Here is a 25,280-nt window from a genome sequence, read left to right as displayed (position 1 = left end):
ACTTTCAGTGAGTTCTTTAAGGCCTCTAACTAATTACCAACCACGAGAGTGCATCTGGGAACTTCCAGATCTTGTAGTTGGTGTTGGAAGTCTTCAGCAAACTCACTCATCTGGAAGACTGCCTTCAATTCTCACAATTCGGCTAGCTCTCAGTAAACCCCACCCAGGGTTTATAAATACAACTGTATTTACAGGCATCTGTACATAACATATATGACTGGAAGTAGATACTCTAACATATTAGCACTGGTTTTATCTGAGATACTATTATTGTTTAGATTGTCCTTTTCTAGAGCATATATTTTGTTTGTAATCCAAAGATAAATATTTTTACATTATGTAGTCTTTTTTTTTTAAAGATTTTATTTATTTATTTGACAGAGAGAAATCATGTAGTCAGTTTTTTAACTTAAAACCAAAAAGATAGCAAAATTTATCTTAATTGTCAAAGCCATCACTCTGGGGACCCGCAGCACCCATTTTTACCTCAAGTGACAACTGAGTGTCATCACTACACACATCAGTTTCTATTACTGGTTCCGTAATACTTGATAAAAAACAAATAAAGAACAGGATTTCAGCATGACAGCTGTCAATGGCACAAGGAGCAGGTCTGGCACAGGTCCTCACAGAAAAAGGAACAAATGCCTTACGCATTTCTGCCATTTCTGCATACTTGAAATAAATGGGAAAAAGAGAAAGGGTAAGGGGGGAAACCGTAGTGCAGGAGTCCATCTTTCTTCCATGTGGAATCTTCTAATTGCCTGTTTTACACACAGAATTTACGGGGTGTGTCTGCCCAGCTGGGATAGTGGAGTAGATGTAAACAAGAAAAGGGACCCCGAGGAAAAAAAAAGACCTGAGAAAAATGGCCTCAGCTGTATTTTCCATTAGCTACAATTTTATTCCTAATGGAGACATGTTTGGAATTCTGGACAATATAAGTGAGTTTGTTCAAAAATCAATAATGTCAAGCTGACACTATAGAACATACAAAAATGTTTCCTTAATGGAACAAAAAAAGAGGCCTGACTAAGCAGGAGGGGGTGCGGACCAGCCCATACCTTCTAAGGCCAAGTCCACCACAGGTGGTCTCAAGTTCTTAAATTTAAAGAAAAGGCGAAATTACCAACACGTACACCTCATGTGATAATCAATTACCTAATGTAAAATGCCTGAAATAAATACACTTAGTATGGATTATGTCAGCTCTTCAATTAGGAATAAATTCACGGTCATTTCGAAAGCTGCTTTTAATGGTGTTCTTTGTGGCAACTTCTTTTCCCCCGACGCTCCTCATCATCCCACCTTAAGCTATCAGTCCCCCAACAGCGAACCTAAGGAATCAATCTGCTAATGTATAATTTGTAAGGCTCCTCTGACTAACAAATGGATAATTGATTCCTTCACAAATGCTGCATCCCCACGGACACGGAGTGGAATGAATAAGAAGGAAGATGGATTTCACTTTCGTTCTCTGAGATCCGCTAGTTAGCAATCCCAACATGCACATGGCTGCCCAGGCAGCCTCATGCTCTTTAGTCACACCTAGCGAGCAAGCTGCACTTACATTACACGTGTGAAAAGCAAACGCCTGTTCTTTCATACTTAGGAAAAGCTCTTTTTACTGCTTATTTTACTCTCCCCTGATGATACACCCCGAGGTGAGCAAGACCTCCAGCTGGATGTAGGAAGTCTCTGAAAAATACATCTACTTGAGGGGTTTCTACACATCTACAAAACAAACCCTTATTTTCTCGCTGACTTACTCTATGGCCAGAACAACCTAACCTTTAGCTATAAACTCCCGAATTGTCTCCGTTGCTCTCAGATTTCATCTCAGGGTTTCAATACTCAGTACAGGGCTTGAATAGCTGAAGAACTGACAGTCCCCATCTGGCACTCATTGCCCCACGATACTAACTATGATGCATTCCACTGTTAAAACGAGTATGCAAGAAAAGTGTGTTCTTGTGAGGTTTTAAAGATGATCCTATCTCTCTAAGATTTAATAACTACATTAATTTGAGCTTCTTGATGTGATAATTCAGCTTTTAACAGAAGCTGCTGTTTCTGCAGGTGGAAGAAAAACACTTTGTCAGCAGCAAATTCATTCCAATTTGGGAATAATTGGAAAATTTAAAAAGCTACAAAGTCCTTGTTTTCCACTCTGAAGAAATGGAAGGAGTAATGGAGAAAGGAGGCACAACCTCATATAAGTTATGTTTCAAATTTTGTATGATAATGTGGCTGAAATATTCTTTATTCTACAAACAACTACGGACCAATTATAAATCTGTACTTTCAAAAAAACATTCTTTTTCACAGAAATAGAAAAAAAATCCTAAAATTAATAGGAAACCACAAGTTTCCAAATAATCAAATTAATCCTAAGAAAGAAAAAGCTGAGGCCTCACACTTCCTGACTTCAAGCTATGTTACAAAACTAGATTGATCAGAAGAATATAGGACTGACATAAATGTGGACACTGAATCAAGGACCCAGAAATAAACCCATGCTATCACCTAGTATTTCAAGAATAGTCAATGATGAAAGGACAGTCCCCTTAATAAATGGTGGGAAAACTGGATATTCCTATGTAAATAATAAAACTGGACCCCTATCTTATACCACTTACAAAAATTAACTCAAAATGCATTAAGAACTTAAAGGTAAGATATGAAATCATAAAACTCCTAGAAGAAAACATAGGGGGGCATCTCCTATGACAGTCTGGGCAATGATTGTTTTGGACATGACACCAAAAGCACCAAGTAACAAAACCAAAACTCAGCAAGTGGAATGACATCAAACTAAAAGCCTGTACAGCAGAGAAAACAATCAACAAAATGAAAAAGGCAGCCTACAGAACGGAGAGCACTACGTGCAAACCATGTATCTGATCCGGGCTTAATATGCAAAATATACAAGGAATTCATACCATTCAACAGCAAGAAAACAATCTGATTTAAAAATGGGCAGAGGGGGGCGCCTGGGTGGCTCAGTGGGTTAAAGCCTCTGCCTTCGGCTCACGCAGGTCATGATCCCAGAGTCCTGGGTTCGAGCCCCTGCATTGGGCTCTCTGCTCAGAGGGAGCCTGCTTCCTCCTCTCTCTCTGCCTGCTTCTCTGCCTACTTGTGATCTGTCAAATAAATAAATAAAATCTTAAAAAAAAAAAAAAACGGGCAGAGGGAGTGCCTGGGTGGCTCAGTTGGTTAAGCAACTGCTTCGGCTCACGTCATGCTTCTGGAGTCCTGGAATCCCACATCAGGCTCCCGGCTCCACAGGGAGTCTGCTTCTCCCTCTGACCATCTCCCCTCTCAGGCTCTCTCTCACTCTCTCTCTCCCTCTCAAATTAATAAATAAAATCTTAGAAAAAAAAAAAAAAAACGGGCAGAGGGAGTGCCTGGGTGGCTCAGTTGGTTAAGCAACTGCTTCGGCTCAGGTCATGATCCTGGAGTCCTGGAATCCCACATCAGGCTCCCGGCTCCACAGGGAGTCTGCTTCTCCCTCTGACCATCTCCCCTCTCAGGCTCTCTCTCACTCTCTCTCTCCCTCTCAAATTAATAAATAAAATCTTAGAAAAAAAAAAAAAAAAAACGGGCAGAGGACTTGACTGACATTTCTCCAAAGAAGACAGACAAATGGCTGACAAGTACAGGAAAGGTGCTCGATGTCACTAATCACCATGAAAATGCAAATCAAAACCACAATGAGTTATCACATCACATCTGTTAGGAAAGCTATTATAATAGCTAACAAATGCTGGTGAGGATGTGGAAAAAAGGGAACCCTGGTGCACTGCTGCTGGGAATGTAAGTTGGTACAGCTACTATGGACAACAGTGTGGGGACTCCTCAAAAAGATCAACACTAAAACTATCACATGATCCAGCAATCTCAATTCTGGGTATAAATCCAAAGGTAATAATGCATGATCTCAAAGAGATCTGTACCCCCACGTTCACTGCACCATTACTCATAACAGCCAAGATATGGGAACAACCTTAGTGTCCACTGACAGATAAATGGATAAAGAAAATGTGTGTGTGTGTATATACACACACACACACACACACACAGCTGGATGTATATATATGCACATACACTCACACATATATATACATTTTTATGTATATGTACATATATGTGTATATACACATATGTATATTGTATATATTATATATTCCATATATATATATGGAATATTATTCAGCTATAAAAAAAAAATCCTGCCATTTACAACCCCACAGATGGACCTTGAGGGCATGATGCTAAGTGAAGTAAGTCAGACCAAAAAGGACAAATACTCACTTATATGTGGAATCTGAAAACACCTAATTCCTAGAAACTGAGTAAAATGGTGGTTGCAGGGATGAGGGGGTGAGGAAATAGGGAGATGTTGGTCAAGGCACAAAGTTATAAGATGAGGAAGTTCAGGGGCTCTCTGGTACACCATGGTGACTGCAGTAAACAATACTGTGTTCTATAAATGAAAGTTGCTATGAGAGAAGAGCTTTAATGTTCTCACCATAACAACATCAAACGGTAATTATATGAGGCGGAAGTTAGCCTGACTGTGGTAAACGTTTTGAAATATGTGTGTGTGTCAGTTCATAACACTGTACACCTTAAACTTACATATTATACATCAATTATATTGCAATAAAGCTTGAAAAAATGAAACTGCATATTCTAAAAATAAAGTACTAACCTTTTATGTAAACACAGATGATTTCTGAGCAAAAAGTATTTTAAATAACTTATATGTTAGTTAAAATATTAAGCACAGTTATTTTAATGTGAAACAATTACATGTCTGCTATTTGAGGTAGTGTCCATTGTATTTCTAATGCAAGAATTCCAAAATACCCTCCCAGCATCACAGTCTACTGAACTACAGAACATTCCCTTCCATGATTCAAGTAGCTTTATGGTTCATCAAAGCTTTTTTCTGATGCTGCAAAACCCTGAGTAAATATTAAAATTACCTTAAGAGAGAGTACATTGTCTACATCTCCTGATAGCCTTAATAAATATTCTGTAACTTCCACAAAAATACTGTTTGGTAGGACAAAACAAATGTATTAAGTATCTCTAATTTGCCACTTAAATTTAACTTGTATTTTCATGATCAAAAACTGAAATTACCCTGTTAGAAAATCAATGTCCCAGAAAATGATTTAAACTCTAACTGGTGTTTTGAAAATCATCTAAAAGAAGTAAAAACTTTTTTTTTTTTAAAGATTTTATTTATTTGACACAGAGAGAGATCATAAGTAGGCAGAGATCACAAGCAGGCAGAGAAAGAGGGAAGCAGGTTTCCTGCTGAGCAGAGAGCCCTATGGGGGGCTCGATCCCAGGACCCTGGGATCATGACCTGAGCCGAAGGAAGAGGCTTTAACCCACTGAGCCACCCAGGCACCTCAAGAAGTAAAAACTCCTTGACAGTCTTGGGAATGAGAAGAAATGGAAATGAGAAGAATGGAAAGAAGTTCTCAGGAAGAGTCACCTTGTTGGGAAAGAAAAGAATTCTGTCCATTCATTGTGTCATGGCGGTTTTAACTTGAGCTTAAATTTTCTGCATTTATAAGACTGCTTATAATCAGTCTTTGCAAGCCACTGAAACATTTCCAAATACTTTGACCTTTTAAGGGTATCCTCTGGGGCACCTGGCTGGCTCAGTCAGTTAAGCATCTTACTCTTGATTCTTACTCAGGTCAGGGGATCGAGCCCCCCATCGGGCTCCATGCTCAGAAAGGAGTCTGCTTCTCCTTCCCCCTATTCCTACCCTCCCTCCTTTTCTTCCTTCCTTCCTCCCCCTCCTCAAATAAATAAATAAAATCTTAAAGAAAGAATTAAATAGTATCCTCTAATCAAGAGTTTTCACCACCTCCCTAAGAGCATAGTGGGGGTGACTTTGATGCTGTAAAGGGACAGTAGCATTTACCACCTCATCTGACTCATCAGAGCCCAGACTGCTGCACCTGCCAGCGCCCAGACCCACAGTCCCCGGGGACTGCCGGCTGGTGACAGACTCAGACCTCCGGCCCATGGCCATACCCCACCAGGTCAGGACAACGGAGGCAGGAGCAGAGAATGGCCTTCCAGCCTGCAGAAGACTTATTACATGGATGTTCGTGTTCTAAATCCTGACAACCTTTAAAAGCGCAGGGAGGCGGGCTCCCAGCTCCATGGGGAGTCTGCTTCTCCCTCTGACCTTCTCCTCGCTCATGCTCTCTCTCACTGTCTCTCTCTCAAATAAATAAATAAAATCTTAAAAAAAAAAAAAAAGCGCAGGGAGGATTTGGAAGGGATTGCCTCCTAAGAAGCCGGTACACTGCTGATTCCTAGAGCTGACTGCATCTTCTGCCCGCACCTGCTATGTCCCCACCAACAACGGCAGGAGGCAGGCTTGCACAGAATATCTGCTCAACACAAGGCCTCACCAACCTGGGCATGGATGAAAACACGGCTTCAGTCTAAGGCCAAGTCAGGCTTTTGGTCTACTGTTATTTAGGTATTTATTTAGTCCTCTTTCATTCACACTCCAGGGACGGTGCTGGATGCCAGGTGAACACGGTAAATGTGGGCCTTGCCTTTATGAGGCTGGCAGCCCACGGAAGAGCTGTTCCTATTTAAGACTATAACCGTTCAGGGCCACTAGAGACCTGCAGCCATCCCCAAGTTCATTCTCCCCAGAGCCTGCAATGCCCATCTGCTGAACAATTCAGAGGGGGCATTTTGGCTAAGTCTCCTTCTGATGCCTCGGGTACTAACTTTGGCAGTTGAGTGAGGAAAACTTTAATAGGAAATCAGTCTGAGCAATAGCATAAGGAGCAAGCCAAGTGTCTTTTTCTAGTATCCACCCCAGAATTACTGAGCACCGGCCCGCGACCCAACACGGTGCCGAGTTCACGATGCCATTTATGGGAAACAGTCTGTTTTGCTAGAAAACCACTGTTAAAAGAATAAACATGTGTTACATACATAAATGACCTGGAAAGAAATACAACTGACAGTTTTCAAAATGGTGAAACGTAATTTGTGTGAAGTATGACAGAAAATGATGTGTTCTTAAACTGAGTTATTTGTCCCTACTTATACGTGCATCCAACAAAGACACAGAGAAAGAGTGACAAAGGAAAGCAGAGCTGCCGAAGAAATTCAAAGTCACCAGCCTAGCGAGCGAATAGTGCAGAAGAGAAATTTCCTAATAAATGCATTTCACAAAGGAGCAACTAATATTACCAGACACCCTCCATGATACAAAGCAGATTAAAGAAAAAGTGGACAAACAGTGCCTGCCTTCAAGGTGTCTGTGTACACAGGCTCTGGGAATCCAGTACTTGGTGACATTCTATTTTATCATTTAACCATGATATTACAGATCATTATTTATATGACTAGCTCCACAACCTATTCGACCTGAGAACGGGGGCTGTGTTTTGTCATTCTTTATAATCCGTGCACCTACTTACAAAATGTTGACTGAAGGAGTAAGAAGCAATCAGTGAATGAATATGAAAAAGGTGCTCTTCCGTGTGGGGTCATCCAGAAAGCTATCATAAAGAACGTGGGACATGGAGCATTTCCATAGGGAAAGATAGGAAAGCACATGGCGGCAAGAGCCAAAGCACAAAGTCTGGATACAGCTCAGGCCACAATGATGGGGAAGCCTGTCGCCGAGACAGCAGAAGCCTGGGGGCTACAGAGAGGAGCTCTGTTTTATTCCACAGGCATCAAGGGGGCACGCGAGTGTTTTCGGAGACAGGAGTAACAGAATCCCAGATTTCCCCTGGGAAGACTGCTTGGGCAACTGTGTGAAGGATGGATTCAGTGGAGGGGTGGGAGGGGTGGGTAAGAGGCAGGGAGATCTGCTGGGTTTCATTGCAATAACCCAAGTGAGTTTCAATAAAGAACTGACCAAGAGTGGTAGCGATATAAAGAGGGAGCAAAAGAAAGAACGAGCTCAGAAAAGAATCTCAGGGGATATACAAGGTAATGGAGGCACATGGAGGATAAACATCCCAGAGATGGAAGCAAATCTGGAGCAGAAAAGAATGGAGCCTTCTAAAGACATGACATCCAGCAGGGGCCTGGAAAAGCCTAGTCTTTGTGGTAAGGCAAAAATGAGCTTCTTCTTGGCTATAGTGTTTAGATTCAAAAAGAGACTATACCTTGTCTGACCCACTCTACCTGCTGATAAAGAAACAAGGACTTCCAAAAGATACAGGGTCGAATTCAAGAGCAGGACCTCGCTGGGGGACATTTGAGTGCAGTCAGGCGGGGGAGCCAGGACTCAGCAGAGAAGGACAGAGCAGTCCCTTCTATTCTAGTGGTAATTCCCAACACAGATGTCTCCATGAATCACATAACCCAACTCATCTAAATTATTTCAAAGGATACTTTAGCACAGAAATAGATACTGATGTTTTAATACCCAAAGAAGTTCACCTGAAGGGGGACACCATGAACAAGGTATCCTCTATAGGCAGCCCTGAAGTTCCTAGCCTACAGGGTTCTAATGCTACAATTCCAGAAAATAAAATTCATTTTTCCACAGAGAATGCCGCCCTAGAGCACATAACTCTTTCTAGAAGAGTTAATACAACAGAAATGGGACTTTTTTTTTTTTAAAGATTTTCTTTATTTGACAGAGAGGGAGAGAGACAGTGAGAGAGGGAACACAAGAGAGAGAAGCAGGCTTCCTACTAAGCCAGGAGCCTGATGTGGGGCTCGATCCCAGGACCCTGGGATCATGACCTGACCAGAAAGCAGATGCTTAATGAATGAGCCGCCCAGATGCCCATATTCTTTAAAATTAAGTCTTAGAGGGATACCCCTTAGACTGGACAAGCATCCCCAAGCTTAGGTGTCTCCTACGTACACCTTGAAGAACAAACTTCATCACCAAAAGCAGGTCCAGAAAGACCAACAGAGTGCAAATCCATGATGATGGCAGAGCTCTCCCACTGGGGCCCACAGATAACCCTGCATAATTCTCGATATGCACACTGATGATACCATCAGTGTTTAACGAAAAATCTATAAGGAATAAAGATGTTCTTACTTTTCTTTCATTTATAACTGAATAATAGCAACAGCGCTAATGCATTCTATTTACCTAAAAACATTTGAGAAAGTAAAGGCTTTGTGCTTCCACAGGTTGAGGGAAAAAAAAAAAATCACTTCTCTAAAAAAGGTCAGCATATATCATTTAAATAACAGAGACCAAGTTATTAATCAAATAGAAAACGCCTTATTTTTCAGACATAAGATGAAGAAAGACCACTTAAAATCTCACCAATGCAGCTGTACTTTCACCACAGAGATTGTTATAAGGCTCTCCAGTGTAAAAACATTGCTTTATCAATTCTCTGCTAAGGCATTTCCCAAGCAGATGGTCATCTCTCCATAGTTCTCAAAAGAAGCACCTTGTAAATGAACTTGGAATGTCTCTACACTAAAAAGAAATTCCTGAAGTCAGTTCACCAGACCTGCACCGGGAACATTTCACAGAGCATCAGTACATAAGTAAGCGTGTTCCCACAACACCACTTTGTCACTTTGTGACAAGCTATAAAAGGGACCCGCGCCCCAAATAAACAAAGGATGGGATGAAGCAGGCAGCAAGATTAGTCTGTAAAAATGAGTATGTTGAGGAAGCTTCTCTTTTTTCTTCCCTTTTTCCTTTTTTCCCCTTTTCTTTGTCCCTCCTTCTTCTAACTTTGCATGTCCTATACGCAAAGAACACAGTTAAAGTGAATCCTATCAATGAATTAAAAGAAGTAATAGCTCTCTTTCAGGAAGTGTCATAAATGCCGGCGGACAGATGCTTGGCTTGATCTGGTTCCTTGTGATGGGATACTGAGCTCTGCACTATATATTTTACACAGGTATCTCAAATAATCCTCAAATTAATCATATTGCTCCAGGGTGGGATATGCTCTACATTTCACAGAGAAAGAAACTGCCAGGTTAAATAACCTGCCCGAACTATTGAACATGGGGAGACAGAGCCCAAGCCTGGCCAGCAGCCACGGTGCCATACAGCCTGTCTCCCACCTCAGGACCACATCCTGCCAACCCAGCCTCCCTTCTGCTGGGCATCGCTGCCCTGTCTGCCTTCATCTCCAACCATCCAGTCAGTGCTTCTCTTCCCACATCTGTTCCAGGCTAGCTGCATGTCCAATAATGCAACTGAGTCAAGGTCCAAAGGGGAAAGAAAATGGGAAACCAGCAGGTTCAGGGGGTTGCAAATTTTTGTGTAGTCCCCGCCGCACCCCCCGCCCCCAGCAAGGCAGGAATTGCAGACTCCATCTTGAGGCCAAGGAATAAATTCTTGTCTTCACAGAACAGTGAGGATTTTTTTTTTTTTCCTTGAGGAAGAACAAAAAGTTAAATGTAAAAAGGAAAACTTTATACAGAGGATATCTTTATGACTTAGTAAGGGCAAAATATTTTTCCCCCAGAAGACTAAAAAATACTAACTGTAAGTGATTAGATTAATATATATTTATTGCATTCATATGAAAAGCTTCTGAACTGAAAATACCACAAATATGGAATTAAAAGATAAACCACAGACTAGAAGGCATCTGCCATGCTTCTGACAAGGAGATGTGTCCAGACTCTTTTTTTTAGCCACCTGAAGAGAGCGCCCAATTCCCTGGCCCCCCATCAGTGTCTGGTATCTGGTACTCATCAGACTTTGAAGGGTTTGGCCAAACTGATGATTGTGAAATGGTTATCTTATGGTTCAGAAAATTTAACATTTCCCTGACTATTCTCCATCCAGAGAAATTGGGCATCCTGTCATGTGGTTATTGGAGACATGTGGGGTTCTCCATCTGAGAACTTCCTGTTCATCTCTTTGTCCAGTTTCAGTTTCTTTCTGGGTTGTGTTTTCCTCACCGATCTCTAAGAGCTCATTGTAGAAGGAATATTTTAACAAAAATATGTGGTTAACATTTGCTACAAACACCCTATGATTATAGCTTCTACAGAACGTAAAGAATCAAAACAAGTAAATGAACAAAAACAATTAAAAAAAAGCTGAGATTTAAAGTATTTATTTAGTGTGAAAATGGATGAAGTCCTAAATGCAAATCATCAGTTTCATTTAATAGAAAGACTTATTGGCAAGTATTAAATTTGACTTGCAACTTCTGATTTCGAGCCTTCACACAACCCACCCTGATCAATGTTGTTATTTTTCCTTGTAAACAGTGAACTTTTTAATTACAAATCAATTTAGAACTTTACACACATACTCACAAAGTATATGAACTAACAATTCCCAAAAGAGTAAAGAGCCTCATTAGTAATCAGAAAAATACAAAGTGAATCAATAAATTCCCATTTTCTAGAAATCTAAGTGGCAGAGAATTTCTGAATGATAACAGCTAATGCTGGTGACAAGATACAGTGACGTATACACATACAGGGCTGGCAGGAGTACGATTTGGTATAATCTAAATATACTGAAATGCAAAACCTTCAAAGTGTTCATAGCATCTGAATGAGTAATTTCACCTCAAAGATGTGTCCAAAGACTCAGTCACCAGTCTTCAGCCTACCCAAGGCTGTTTACCCCAGTATCACTCCTAGATTGAGCATCGGGCAGAAGCGGATTAGGCACTGGGGAAGTTGGCTCCTGGACAGTTCTGGGCAGTAATAGCCCAGCTTTTTACTTAGAAGAAACTGATTCTGTTAGAATGGGGCTCCCTCCTTCCCCCATCCAATACCTTCTCCTAACTCAAGCCTGGCCAGAGCTTCCTATTAAACACCTGTAGTGACTGCTTCAGACAGAATTATATACCCAACCAGGCCCATCAAACTTGCCAGAGTTACTGATGAAGGAGTCCTGTCTCGCTTATGAGGATGATAGTGCCCTAACATCAGTCTTGGGCCGTGGGCTAACCGTGATGCTCACTAGATGAAGAGAGCCTATCCCAGGGATGGGTACCATATATGGGTCTTCTCAGATGGGTACCTCTGAGTCTGGCATCCCCACTTCAACTTGATTTACAACAGGAGCCAATATTTCTCACTGTCCATTAAGCCTGGCAGAAATAGGTTTCCATCACTGAGCAATGAAAGTGCCCTAATGTATTCAATTTTTTTCCACTAAAGTAAAACAGAATTAGATTTTTAGACTACCTCACTACCTCCCAGGGCATTTAATTCTGAGATGAAACTCTTCTAAAAAATTAACAAAATACTGGTTGCCTTTCTGCTAACTAAGTACACCCCAACAAGATACTTAGCACAGAAGGTGCTCACTCCATTATTTCAAAGAAACCCATTTTTATCTCACCTGAGAGTGCCCATGCTATTCAGAAACAGAAAACAAATCCTTACCTGTCCAGTGACTGCACCCTCACTCACTCTATCATTTCTGTAAAAGGTGATGCTCCTCCCAAAAAGGAATATGCAATACAGAACACATAGTACTTACATAAAACAGACCAAAATAGGAAACAGACAATATTGGTAATATTGATAATATTGGTAAAATTCTTCTACCTCTCATGGAAGCTAAACTTTTGGTATTTTTCCCAGCCATACATCATTGGTTGGAAATAAGGAAGTTATATAAAAATTTATAGAAGACAGTATTTGTCTTTTGACTCATAATTTAAAGAAAAGCCAAAGAAGCCAGTAATTAGATAATCTAGATCCCATTCTGTGGGGTGCCATTTATAAATGTGAAGCGCCTTAAAGAATACCCAATGATTTGGGCTTACATGAATGGAAATAACAAATATTTTGATGTGTAAATATCACCTCCTGGAACACATTATTCCATTTTTTTCTGTAGCTTGTTTTTCTATAGTTATGATTTTTTACCAGCTTTCCTCAGATACAACTGGCATACAATAAACTGCACATATTTAAAGTGCAAATGTGATAAGTCCTGACGTATATACACACTCGTGAAACCCTCCCCAAAATCAATATAATAAATACATCTATCACCCCTGAAAGTTCCCTTATGCCACTTTATAAGCCCTCTGCTTCTCTCAAAGCAATCACTGATCTTGTTGTCACTCTAGATTTGTTTGCATTTTCCAGCATCTTCTATAAATGGAACCATACGATAGATAGGCTTTTCAGTCTGATTTCTTTCACTTAACATTACAGATCTGAGATTCTTCCATGTGGTAGCATGTATCAATAGTTCATTCCTTTTTACTGATAAGCAGAATGCCACTGTATGGTTACACCACATTTTGATTATCCATTTCCCTGTCCGTCTACATGTGAACTTTCACACACAAGTCATTGTACAAGTATATGCTTTCATTTCCTCAGGGTCAAGGGACTAGATCACAGGGTAGGTCTATGTTTAATGTTTCTGAAAACTGCTAAACTGCCTTCCCAAGCTGGTTCTATCATTTTCCACTTCCACCAGTAGTGTGAGTTTGTTTTTCCACATGCTTACCAACACCTGGTACTGATGGTGTCTTTGTCATTTTAGCCGATCTAAGAGGTTGTTAGTGGTATATATTCTTCCATTTTACTTTGTTTTGTTGCTATCAATTAAACTAACAAAACCTAAAATGTTCTGGCCTAATAGCTGTCCCCAGTAGCGATACACTTCCTCTTCCTGGAGGTATAAAAGAAGGATTGAGGGGCGCCTGGGTGGCTCAGTGGGTTAAGCCGCTGCCTTCGGCTCAGGTCATGATCCCAGGTCCTGGGTTCAAGCCCCACATCGGGCTTTCTGCTCAGCAGGGAGCCTGCTTCCTCCTCTCTCTCTGCCTGCCTCTCTGCTTACTTGTGATTTCTCTCTGTCAAATAAATAAATAAAATAAAAAAAAAAAAAAGAAGAAGAAAAAAAAATAAAAAAAAAAAAATAAAAGAAGGATTGAGGGGCGCCTGGGTGGCTCAGTGGGTTAAAGCCTCTGCCTTCGGCTCAGGTCATGATCCCAGGGTTCTGGGATCGAGCCCCGCATCGGGCCCTCTGCTCAGCGGGGAGCCTGCCTCCCCCCTCTCTCTGCCTGCCTCTCTGCCTGCTTGTGATCTCTATCTGTCAAATAAATAAATAAAATCTTTAAAAAAGAAAAAAAAAAGGACTGAACAAGCAAATGACAAGAACACTTTTGAAAAATTTCATGTCTTGGGTGGGGAGATGACTAAATACTCTTTAGGTTCCCAATTATCAGAATATATCATGATTCCATAAAATGAAAAATACCCAGGAATTTTAGGCAAATAAGCAATTTCTAGAAAAGGCTAATAAAGCAAAGCTGTTCAAATAGAAAATGAGAACTTGTTTAAGGAAAAAGTAATATACCACTAACTCAAGGTATAAATTATCTGTTATCAAACTATACACAGACACTTATATATAAAAGCCCCAGCCTTCTGGTCCATGTCATCTGATTTACCATCACTCTAATGGTTTCATTTAGTTCCCTAAACACTCTCAACCCCAAAGCCAGACACTCTCAGGAAAACACTCCCTTTCTTTCCCTTTTGGTCCTTCTGCCAAACCTGCTGAAGAAGTCTCTCTCACTGCATCTCCCCATTTTCCCTTGTCCATTCCCCTACTCACAAGCCACTAGTGGAAAAGCAAAATACATATGTAGATAAAAAGGCTGTGATAAATGTTCCTTGCCCTTCCAGATTCCCTGTTGTGTACGAAGGCATCACCCTGTCCAGACCCACTCCAACAATTGAGAAATGCTCATTCACCTGTCAAGATTCACCTCAAATTTTCACTTTCTCCCACTCGCAAAGTTAACCACATCTCCTGAGTCTCCACATTGTTCATAATCCTTCCAATGTGCTCACTTTCCACAGGTGCCTGACTTCTAAAGAAAGAAGCACCAGACGGAGGATCCACTCTACTACAGAATGGAGTCCACAGGTTTTCCGCCAGGCTCCAGTCTCAGAGTCACGTTCTCTCTCTACCCAGGTCAGGGTCATGTTCCAACAGCTAAAATCACTACAACTCTGACTTTGAAATGTGTGGAGTACCAGGGTGATTTCGTTCAGTGAAGAAATACTTTCAATTTCTGCTATTTAAGGGATATTTGCCCAAATGCAGTTTCCACTAAGAAGTCCTATATTACCACGTGTTGTAAGCATAACACTTCAACTGTTCTAAGTGACAGAAGCATCCTTAAAGATGAGTATGTTTTCTTAGCCGCCTCTGTGCATAGAAGCGACCAAAGTTATAAAGCTATCTATAAATAATCCACAAACTGCAGATGATTTAATACAAAAATGCAGAAAATTGGAAATAAGATTTTCCTTGGCCTCAGTTAGAATGAGTTCCACTTAAGTAATTCTCAACTCATTTGACACATTTCTTATCGCTCAAAATACAGAGTCCAAATATAGAAGACAGATTCAACACCTAAGAATCTGAGGCCTGTCAATTAGTCTTCAACAGGTATTACAGACACTGACACATTTGAGCCAACAATGTACCACTCTGATATTATCAAAAGATACATGCCATGCTTCCCAAGTAATGATGCCACGTCTGGCAGAGCCTACTATAGATGGGGTTTACTTCAGTTTGGTGAATGCCATGAGACCCAGAGAAGAGCAGAGTTTCTCTGTTCAATGATAGCTTCCATTTTTTTTTCTTAGATCTGCTCCAACGGCTCTTTTAATGAACAGTCACCCCGATATTATCCTGTCCACATTTTGAATGAGCCCAAAATAGCTGGGCTCCTCAGGGTAATAACTAATGTATGGTATCTGTACTAACTCTAAAGAAATGGTCATGTCTGTCTGATTTTCCATAATGTACATACAATAACCTGGCTGTGGCAAAGGAAGGTGTAAAACCCTGTTTATCTGGAAAACCGTCCAGATAGAAGGAACTTTACAGCAGATTTGGAACTGTTAGAGTTCAGCCAACTTGTATCAATGCCTTGCTATCTTCCACTTTTAATGCTGAGCACTAAGGATGCAGAGCTAAATCAGACACAGTAACTGTCCTCAGGAAGCTCACATTCTATGGGGAGACTGACAGATGCAAATAATCTCAACAAAAATACTGCATGTTCAAGACGTGGCAATAATGCGAAGGAGGAGGAGGTCAAATCATGTGAATGATAAAAGGTGTTTGTGAATATTACGAATGCAGTCTAAGAAGCTTAAAGGAACATTAAATTTTTAGGATTACATTAGCAAAGAGATGAGAGGGCAGATAAGTACTTCTTCTCCCTGAAATATGAAATAAAGATGGATGATCCTGCAAACAATGTTAACGTCTCAATACCCAGGAAAGAGGAGCTGATCTATATTAGAAATGAATTCCTCTAAGCCAAACAAAGCAGAAGGCCAGGAGTACAATCCAAAAGATGGCCCAGAGACAAAAATGACACCATGCTCATTCAGAGGCCCGGAAGCAGTCACAGAAACATCTTTTCAAAGCTGGATAGGGGAAATGACCTGTCAGAATGTCTAGGTATGTGAGGGAGGCCTACACTAAACCAGACAAAGCAAGCGAGTACAGGGGCAGGGAACTCAGAATCAAAGCAGCCCCGGCCCAATTTCCTTCAGGCTTCCTTACCTGGCACCTTTTATATCTAGAACGATCGAAGTCTCCTCAGCTTCTAAACTCTGATGACTTTCTGAATTACCCAGAGCAACTAGGAAAAATCTGAGTATATGTTAAATACTTGGTAAGTACTACTGAATAAAAGGGTTACTTTCTAAAAGCAGGAGTTAAGGTTCAAATCTCAAAAGGAAGAATGGAACCAACGGAAGAAGGGCATTCCAGAAAGATGTGATGAAAAGCCTGGACGTAAGCATGCAGGTCCAAGACAATCCTCAGGCAATGGTGAGTGGATCAGATGACTGGAGAAGAAAGGAAAGAAAACAAAGATCACAAAGGGAGCTTTGGCCACATGACCAACCAGGATCTTGAGATCTGATGCACCTGGGAAGTCCTAAGGAGCCATCCAGTGTTCTCAGAGGCAGTGATTAGACTGACGGTGGGAGATTAAACAGAAACTAAGACCCCATAGAAGGGATGTTCAGATACCGTCTAGTGAAGCTACTTAAATTCTGATAGAGATCTGGGATTTTATTAGCATATGAACATGAGGAAGTACAAAAGATTAGCAGTAAGAAATACAGTGTTAGTATAATCCCTAACCAAAAAAAAAAAAAAAAAGAAAAGAAAAAAAAAGAACTGGAACAGAAACATCAATAGACCGCTATCAGGAGTTCAGGAAGAATTCTGAACCTACCTCTTAAGAGATTCAGTTGAAAAATTGGTATTTATCTTAATGCAAAATGCCCAATAAACCCCTGTTCTGTTTTATTTTGTTTTCTTATTCTTTTCCTTCTGTAACCATCCATTTGTAGGTATTTATCGGATGTCTCCTGCCATGGAACCATGACAGCAAAGCTGTATCATTTTCTATTTCAAGCAAAGGAAGAAAAACACATGAAGGTAAACAGCAGAAAATTTATGTTTGGTCAGTGGAGTTCTCTGCTCTCCCTCTAGCACACTTAAAAGAACAAAGATTTAAAACATATGGAACAATGCTCCAAAATAATTTGCTCGTTCTTTCCAAGTAATACTCCTAATTAGTAAGCCTTAAGTTAATAAGCTTAAGGAAAGTGGATGCTATTGAAGGGAAAGTAACTACAATAATTTAAAGGCATTATAGGGGCATAGATACCATAGGGAAATTTAGAAGGTATCTGAGATCCCGTAAGAATTTTGAAGTCCTATGTTATATACTGTGTAAGTTCATTAAGACAGCCATTTTTCAGGGGAATATGGCCTGATCTATATTAAAGGTAATTTTCTTAGCAACCTGAGCATTTTACATGGGAAACTAGGCCCACTTTCATTTTACTCTGAGTTCAAAGAGAAGTGAACTTTATCAATTAAGTCTGAATTAACATAAGGTCATATCTAGAAATAACCTCTAAAAAACATATTAAAACGTTAGCATATCTGAATATTCTTATAAGTACTGTGAAATATGAGTATCAACATGCAAAACAAAGCATCATTTTGGTGGTTTTCACTCTCAACCAACAAAAGAACAGTCACAGATGGCTGGGTACCACAGAATCCTCTTTATCTACATTTTATGTAATTGTAGAAGAATATACAGGGGTAGGAATAACCTCTGTGGTGTGATCCATTCATATAAAGATCCCTGAACAGGAAAGAGACTTAACAAATTTGATGGTATTTAGAAATGAGAAGAAAGGGTTGCTTCAACAGACAAAGGATAATTTGAATTTTGAATTTTGCTCAAGGGCAAAGATACAAACAAGTGTACAGGTACCTGTGTGTGTGTGTGTGTGTGTGTGTGTTACTGAGGTATTAATACAGACTAAAGACTACAAATCTCCAATTTACAGTTCAGTGATTTTTACATTTGTGTGTATATGGGAAGCCATAATGATAGAGAATATTATCAGCATTCCAGAAGATTCTCCTGTGCTCTCTCTCAGGCCAAAAAATAATAATCTGATTTCTATCACCAGTGTTTGATTTCACCTTTTCTTGACCATCATATAACATTTTTTAAAAGATTTTATTTATTATTTATTTGACAGAGAGAGATCACAAGTAGACAGAGAGGCAGGCAGAGAGAGAGAGAGAGAGAGAGAGGGAGGGAGGGAGAGGGAAGCAGGCTCCCTGTCAGCAGAGAGCCCGATGCGGGACTCAATCCCAGGACCCTGAGATCATGACCTGAGCTGAAGGCAGCAGCTTAACCCACTGAGCCACCCAGGCGCCCTCTTGACCATCATATAAAAGGAATCATACAACATATACACATTTGTGTCTGGCTTCTTTGGCTAAATGTTAAATCTGTGAAATTCATCTATGTTATTATGTGTATAGACAGTCTGTTCTTAATTGCTCAGAATATACCACAATTTACTTATCCATTCGACAAATGATGAATATTTGGGTTGTTTCTAGTTTGGAGCTATTATGAATTAAGCTACTGTAACACTCCCCTATATATCTTTTGTATGTATGTGTGTGTGTGTGTGTGTGTGTGGACATAAACACTGCACTCATTTGTCTTGAATATATACCTACAAGTGGAACTGTGCACCACACAGTATTTCTCCTGAAAAATTAACGGGAAAACAAATCTCTTTCTTCAACATGCAGAATGATTTGTTTGGTTATTTCTTTTACCTCATATGTTTTTAAAGTAAAGTCAGACAGCCTCTAGTGCAATGATTCCACCCCAGCTCAAATAGCAGAATCCCTTGGGAAACTTCGTTAGAGATTCCTCTGTGTTCCCCACCCCCTGCCAAACAAAACTAGAAATGCAGTGAATGGGGTGAAGAGATACTGCTTGAGGAAATAAACACTGTGCAAACCTAAGATCTTTTTATCTTATCTAATTTTAATTTGCTTAAATTATTCCCACTTAGAAGTGAAAACTAAAGTCAGGAGTGTTTATTCATTAATTTTTAAAAATATTTGTTCACTCTCCCTGCATTTTAATGAAGAATAAAGTTTTGGGTTAAAATGGCAACCATTACATTGAAAGAAAAGCAGCAAATTCAACTCCTAATAGTATTTTAGAACCGAAAGAATCCTTTTTTAAAAAGAGCGATAGAGAGCCTCACAAAGCAATCACATCATCAGAAACAGGAAAATAAAATAATAGAGGGAAAAACTTGGAGATGAGAAGCTGTAGACTAAAGCTCCTTTCAAAAGAGGACAATGTGTGTCATCTGAAAGTCAAATGCCTAATATGGTAATGTTCACAAAAACGCCAGGGTCTCCTGAAAAACCTTTCCACAGAAGACTCTCAAATTCTTTGATAAACAAAATACATTCAAAATGTTTTCCTCTCCTGCCAGAAAAAAAATAAGAAAAAAGGTAAGAGGGCAGGCAAGGCTCCAGAGAACTTCATTTTTGAAGATGTCACTTGGGCAGATTGGGAAAAAAAAAGGAAAAAAGTATGGGCAAATTTAGGGAGGATGATACCATAACTTATCTGCAAGAGGACATGGGATATACTTGACATAAAACTGACATCAGAAAGAGTATAAGTGAAGGGTTATACTGTGTAGACACAAAGACTGAATGAATGAATGAGTGACCAAAGACACAAATAAACTCCTACAGCATTTGTCTTGGTTTCTCCTTCGGCAATGGAGCCGCAGACAGGCGCGTGAACCTCAGTAATGAAGCACTGCAATTTCTATACAATGTTCAGAGGACTTTTTTAGAAACAGAGTGTCACATAATCCTCTACCTAGAGCAGGAAGTTCAAGAGAACACACAGGTGAGATTTTATTGGGTTGTTTTTCGTCTGTGGTTTTTGTTTTGTTTTGTTTTGTTTTGCTTTAATGGTGAGGAGCTACAGGTAACACCGCGAAAAAGAGCTCTTCCCAGCATCAGCTACAAGTCTGAACGGATGGCAACTGAAAGAACACACGTTTAAGTGACCAAGATGGGTGTCCGGGACATAGATGGAGGAGGGCCAACATACATTCCTCTTGTCTGAAAGATGCTGAAGCAAAACAAGAACCCGCAATTTGCCTGATGTATTAGTACGATTCGCGCGCGTTAAGTCCCTTCCTGGGCTGTTCCCAAGATTCTGTCAACATTCAGCGTTTCAGTTTCTTTTAAGTAAAACGAAGCAACCTATTTCTTTCCTACACAATGTGCCAGCCTCAGAAACTGTGGTCTCCTTTATAAACTATACCAATCCCTTGTAATAGATCTTTCAACAAGTGCTGATGTAATACCTGTCCCTAAATGAGTGTCCTGCGCACTCCGAATGTTCACACACACGCAACCACGGATGCTCCTGAACCTTTCAAGGAACATCTCAAACACCAAAACCAAGCTTTAAATTCCACATTTTCTTCATCCTCAATGATTCCAAATCACAACCAAAAAATTAAAAAGCTTAGCTCTTCACTTTCAATCAGAATCCCCCAAAGAATCCCCCCAAAATCGAAGCACCAAAATATTCACGTAAAACATTAGCTTTCTCTATTTAGAAGAGATAAACTGAACCAGTAAGGTGATCAATCTTCCATTACACTTGGCATCTAGAGAAGATGGTGGGGCACGTACTTACAACTGACCAAATGAGGGAGCTTCACACTTTAAGGATTTCACAACTTCCCCTGTATGTGTAAATTAGGACCAGTATTTACTAATAAAAGCAGTACTTTTTCTTTTAATATTACAACTCATCTAGATATTCCACACTGTTCTAATTTGAAAAGAACACATGTAGAAGTATTTTAAATACTTCATTTAAAGTCAAATGGATGACCATAATAAAGTCTTTCATTTACTTAACTAAAAAACCTATTTAACTTTAATTTATTTAACTAAAGAATTTTAATTCAACAGATTTATAAAAATAAATTTTTAAATGGGGTTTATATATAAAGATACAAAGTCAAAATATAAAATGTATATATATATGCTTATACATGTATTTATAGACCTTTCGTTTTACATTCACATTTATAATTTTTAGCATATACTATAAAAGTCAGAGTTATACTCTTAAGCACTCTGATTGAATTGATAAAGGCCCTTTCTTTAGATTATTACAACAAACTGCTAAAGCTAATACTGTAAAGCATAAATTTTCAGCACAAAGTCTAATTCAGACATTATTTGATGCTGTATACTTACTACATCAAACTTCTGAGTGATGTTCCCCTGGATATCAAGTAAATAAACCTTGCCGTAATGGGTGCCCAGTGCCAAAAACTGCAAGAGGAACAGAGGGGTCAGTTTATTAATGTACTATTAATACACATTTAGTAATCAAACCATTTTCGAAGTCAAAACCGAATGCATAAGCCGTGAGCAACGCCTTGCCAGGGATGCCCTCCTTGGAGAAGGCTTGTTTCCGGCTTCAGGGAAATAACAGAGCAGGGCCTACTTTATTGTGAGAGTGCAAGTCGGCTGTCAGAATGACTCATGAGGACCCTCATCTGCTGACAACTAATGGTGTGGATGCAGTCCGTACACAATGCCTGATGGACTGAGGCTGCAGATTCCAGTGCAGCTGGGAAAATACGACCAACCTATGGTTGAGCTCCAAGTCAGAAGGGAATGATTAACCCCCACGTAATTTATGGCAAATGTGTAAATCTGTGCTATCATTTAAGTTGAACAAATATATACACATGCACAAATGCCAAAGTATGATTTTTTTTTTAAAGAAAGGAAAATCTAAGTCATGCTGAGAGATGAAAAAACTTGGAAGTATTTATATTATCAGTTAGCATTTAGATGCCTCTATAAAAGTTAATGTATAATACTGAGTGTAAATGTTTATATTCTAATGCAAAAAAAAATCCTTTTCTGTCACAAAATAATGGCTGAGCTACATATTCATTTTACGGTATGAAAGAGTTCATACGTCCCACTGTTCCTTTAATTCTCTGAACTAACCTTAAACAAACATGGAGAAACTTTAGGACTACTTGAAATATGACAAGAGATTTTTCTTCTTTTTTACTTCTTGCGGCCTTACTCAAAGAGTTCCAAATTCTATGCATTTCATTGCATGGGAGCATGCTTCATTGCAACCTATAATGAAATGCTCAAATTTACAGGCACTACTAAGCGTTTCAGTCAAGCAGCACAATCTTTATAAAAATAACCTTACAGAAAGTCAAGATTTAAAAGGATTTTATCGAAATGGAATTGCTTAAAATGAAATTTCAGTTCAGGCACTTAAAATATGAAGGTACATTAAAGAGAAGTCACAAAAAGGGAAAGAAGGGGTTCATTAGAAATTCCTCCCCTGCAATGCCTTTCACTCCTGCAAGGTTGCCTTTTTTCAGGAAGAAAAAAGTCCCCCGGGTAAAAAAAATCAATACTGGTTAATAAAACATCAGGTGTGCAGACATAACTAGGTATGACGATCCCAGCGCACAGGCCTGCCTGAATGCACCGGGTGCCACGCCGATTACTCATCCAGGGCAGACAGCAAACGTGCTGGAAACGGGAAGCCTGGGCCCCATGAAGGAAGGGGCAAGAGGTAATTCTAGGGGGAAATTAGTCTGAATATTTAAACCAAACCGGGACCCAAAGCAAAAAAACATTCTAATGTTGCATCCAAAGCAAAAGAACATTCTAATCAGAAACAGAGGACTCAGATGGCTCAGACGGTTGTCATTTTCTTTTGACCCAGTGACTCTGACAATATCTGAATTTAAAAAAAAGAAAAGAAACCTGCATAATACTAACTAAAAACAAATACTCTGCCTCTTTCTGAGGCTATGATAAAACAATGTGTCTTAAAAGCTCACCACACCCCAAGTATTCGACAGTATTGATTCTCCTCATAAATACTGTATTTAGTTTGTTAGAAAAGTAAAGGGGATTGGATCCTAAAGGTGCTTCAGTACTGGGTGATTTTCCAATGCCTCGGTGAAGGCCATTCTTGAGCTTCCAGTGACACTTTATTTTATCAGAAGTTTCAAAGGTTCTATGCAGAGTACCCAAATATTAATTCCTTCCTTTTCCCTTTTTTGAAATTACTAGTTTGACTCATTTAAGATGGAAAGAAAACATAAAATAATTATTTTGAATTTATAGTTTCAATCTGAAACTGTAATTACTTTACTTCTGAACAAAAAAATCCAGTGGTTTCAGGGTGGCTGGGTAGCTCAGTCAGTTAAGTGTCCAACTCCTGACTTCAGCTCAGGTCATGATCTTCGAGGGATATGAGATCCATGTGGCGGGTGTGGAGACTGCTTAAGATTCTCCTTCCTGGGGCGTCTGGGAGCCTCAGTGGGTTAAGCCTCTGCCTTTGGCTCAGGTCATGATCTCAGGGTCCTGGGATCAAGTCCCACATAGGCTCTCTGCTCAGCGGGGAGCCTGCTTCCCCCTCTCTCTCCTCATACCTCTCTGCCTACTTGTGATCTCTGTCTGTCAAATTGAAGGGGAAAAAAAAAAAAAGGAAAAAGATTCTCCTTCCTTCTGCCCTGCCCCGCCCCGCAAAGTTAAAATTAAAATTAAAAAATGCAGTGGTTTCTAGAACAAGCTACCTTTTGTTTACTAAAACATTTCATCATTTGGATTAGATAAGTTGTTGCTGCTGCCTTTTCAAAATAAATAACTTCACTGCTCTTTAAAAAAAAAAGTCTGATAAGACAAGTGTATAGGTCTTAGAAAATTTATTTAACTACTGAAATTATTGATGCTTTCACCTGCTAGTGTTTTTGATAACTCAAAAATTCAACAAAAAAATGCACAATTGGCCACAAATCACAAAAGTAAATTCAAATCCTTTGAAATGCGACTCTTTGTAGCCATGAAAAGCCTTGAGCTTTTTTAAGTATTAATTTTTTTTTTTAACCTGAGGACACTTAAAATCTTGGATGGAGAAAGAATAAGCATAATTTAATCAACCTCCTTCATGTTTACTTACAGAAACTTGACTCCTTTTATAAACTACCAGATGGATGTCCAATCCTTCTGACCCATCCCATCCACTGGCATAATGGCTTCTACTTTTATCAAGTGGACTTTGTGTAAGTAAACAAGAGGAACAAGTGACAAGCTTTGGGCACCACAAAGGACAATTAGGAGTACATTTCCTATGTGATTAGCTGTATAGTGTCATCTATACTCTCCCCATGGCATTTTACAGTATCAAAACATCAGAGCAGGGAGTGCCTTGAACTACACATGAGAAACTAAGTCCCGGGAGTTGATGTGATTTCCCTGGAAATGGTCAATCAGTGGCAGATACAGGGCCTGAATTAAGAGCCAAAATACTCTCAATTGGATCAGAAGCCTCATAAATAGAAACATGGGCATCAGATTAAGAGTGTGTGTTCTATAAGTCAGCACTGATTACAGTTCCCACTGTCAGAAGGCTCCTTCACCGAGTTGGTTTAACTATAATGTTAATAAAGTTTGAACTCTTGGCAGGCAAACTGTTCTCCTTTTTATCCATTCAGAGGTTCAACCATATATGCTCAGATAAAAAGCAGGTATAATGGTATAATAAAGGAGACAGATTAGAAAGACATTAATTAAATTTTTTTTTTTTAAGATTTTATTTATTTATTTGACAGAGAGAGATCACAAGCAGGCAGAGAGGCAGGCAGAGAGAGAGGAGGAAGCAGGCTCCCTGCTGAGCAGAGAGCCCGATGCGGGGCTCGATCCCAGGACCCTGAGATCATGACCTGAGCCGAAGGCAGTGGCTTAACCCACTGAGCCACCCAGGCGCCCCATAGAAACATTAATTAAATTTAAAGAGTATGCTTAGAATGGCAGCATCTCTAAGACCCTACGGAACATGGCCAGTATCAGCTGT

At 39.7% G+C, this 25,280-nt stretch overlaps 1 protein-coding gene across 2 annotated transcripts in view; it reads right to left on the bottom strand.

Annotated features, from left to right (window-relative positions):
* VPS41 (VPS41 subunit of HOPS complex) overlaps positions 1–25,280 on the bottom strand; it is a 179,829-nt gene that overhangs the window by 108,955 nt on the left and 45,594 nt on the right. For both annotated transcript variants that reach the window (XM_047694499.1, XM_047694500.1), the window contains exon 4: positions 21,632–21,709. In XM_047694499.1, coding sequence (XP_047550455.1) covers positions 21,632–21,709 — 78 coding nt within the window. The remainder of the gene's footprint in view (positions 1–21,631; positions 21,710–25,280) is intronic.

Source organism: Lutra lutra, chromosome 11 (genome assembly GCF_902655055.1).
Source record: "Lutra lutra chromosome 11, mLutLut1.2, whole genome shotgun sequence".
Classification (NCBI taxonomy): Eukaryota; Metazoa; Chordata; class Mammalia; order Carnivora; family Mustelidae; genus Lutra; species Lutra lutra.
Note: the sequence above shows the minus strand (reverse complement) of the source record. Positions and strands in the feature narration are given on the sequence as shown.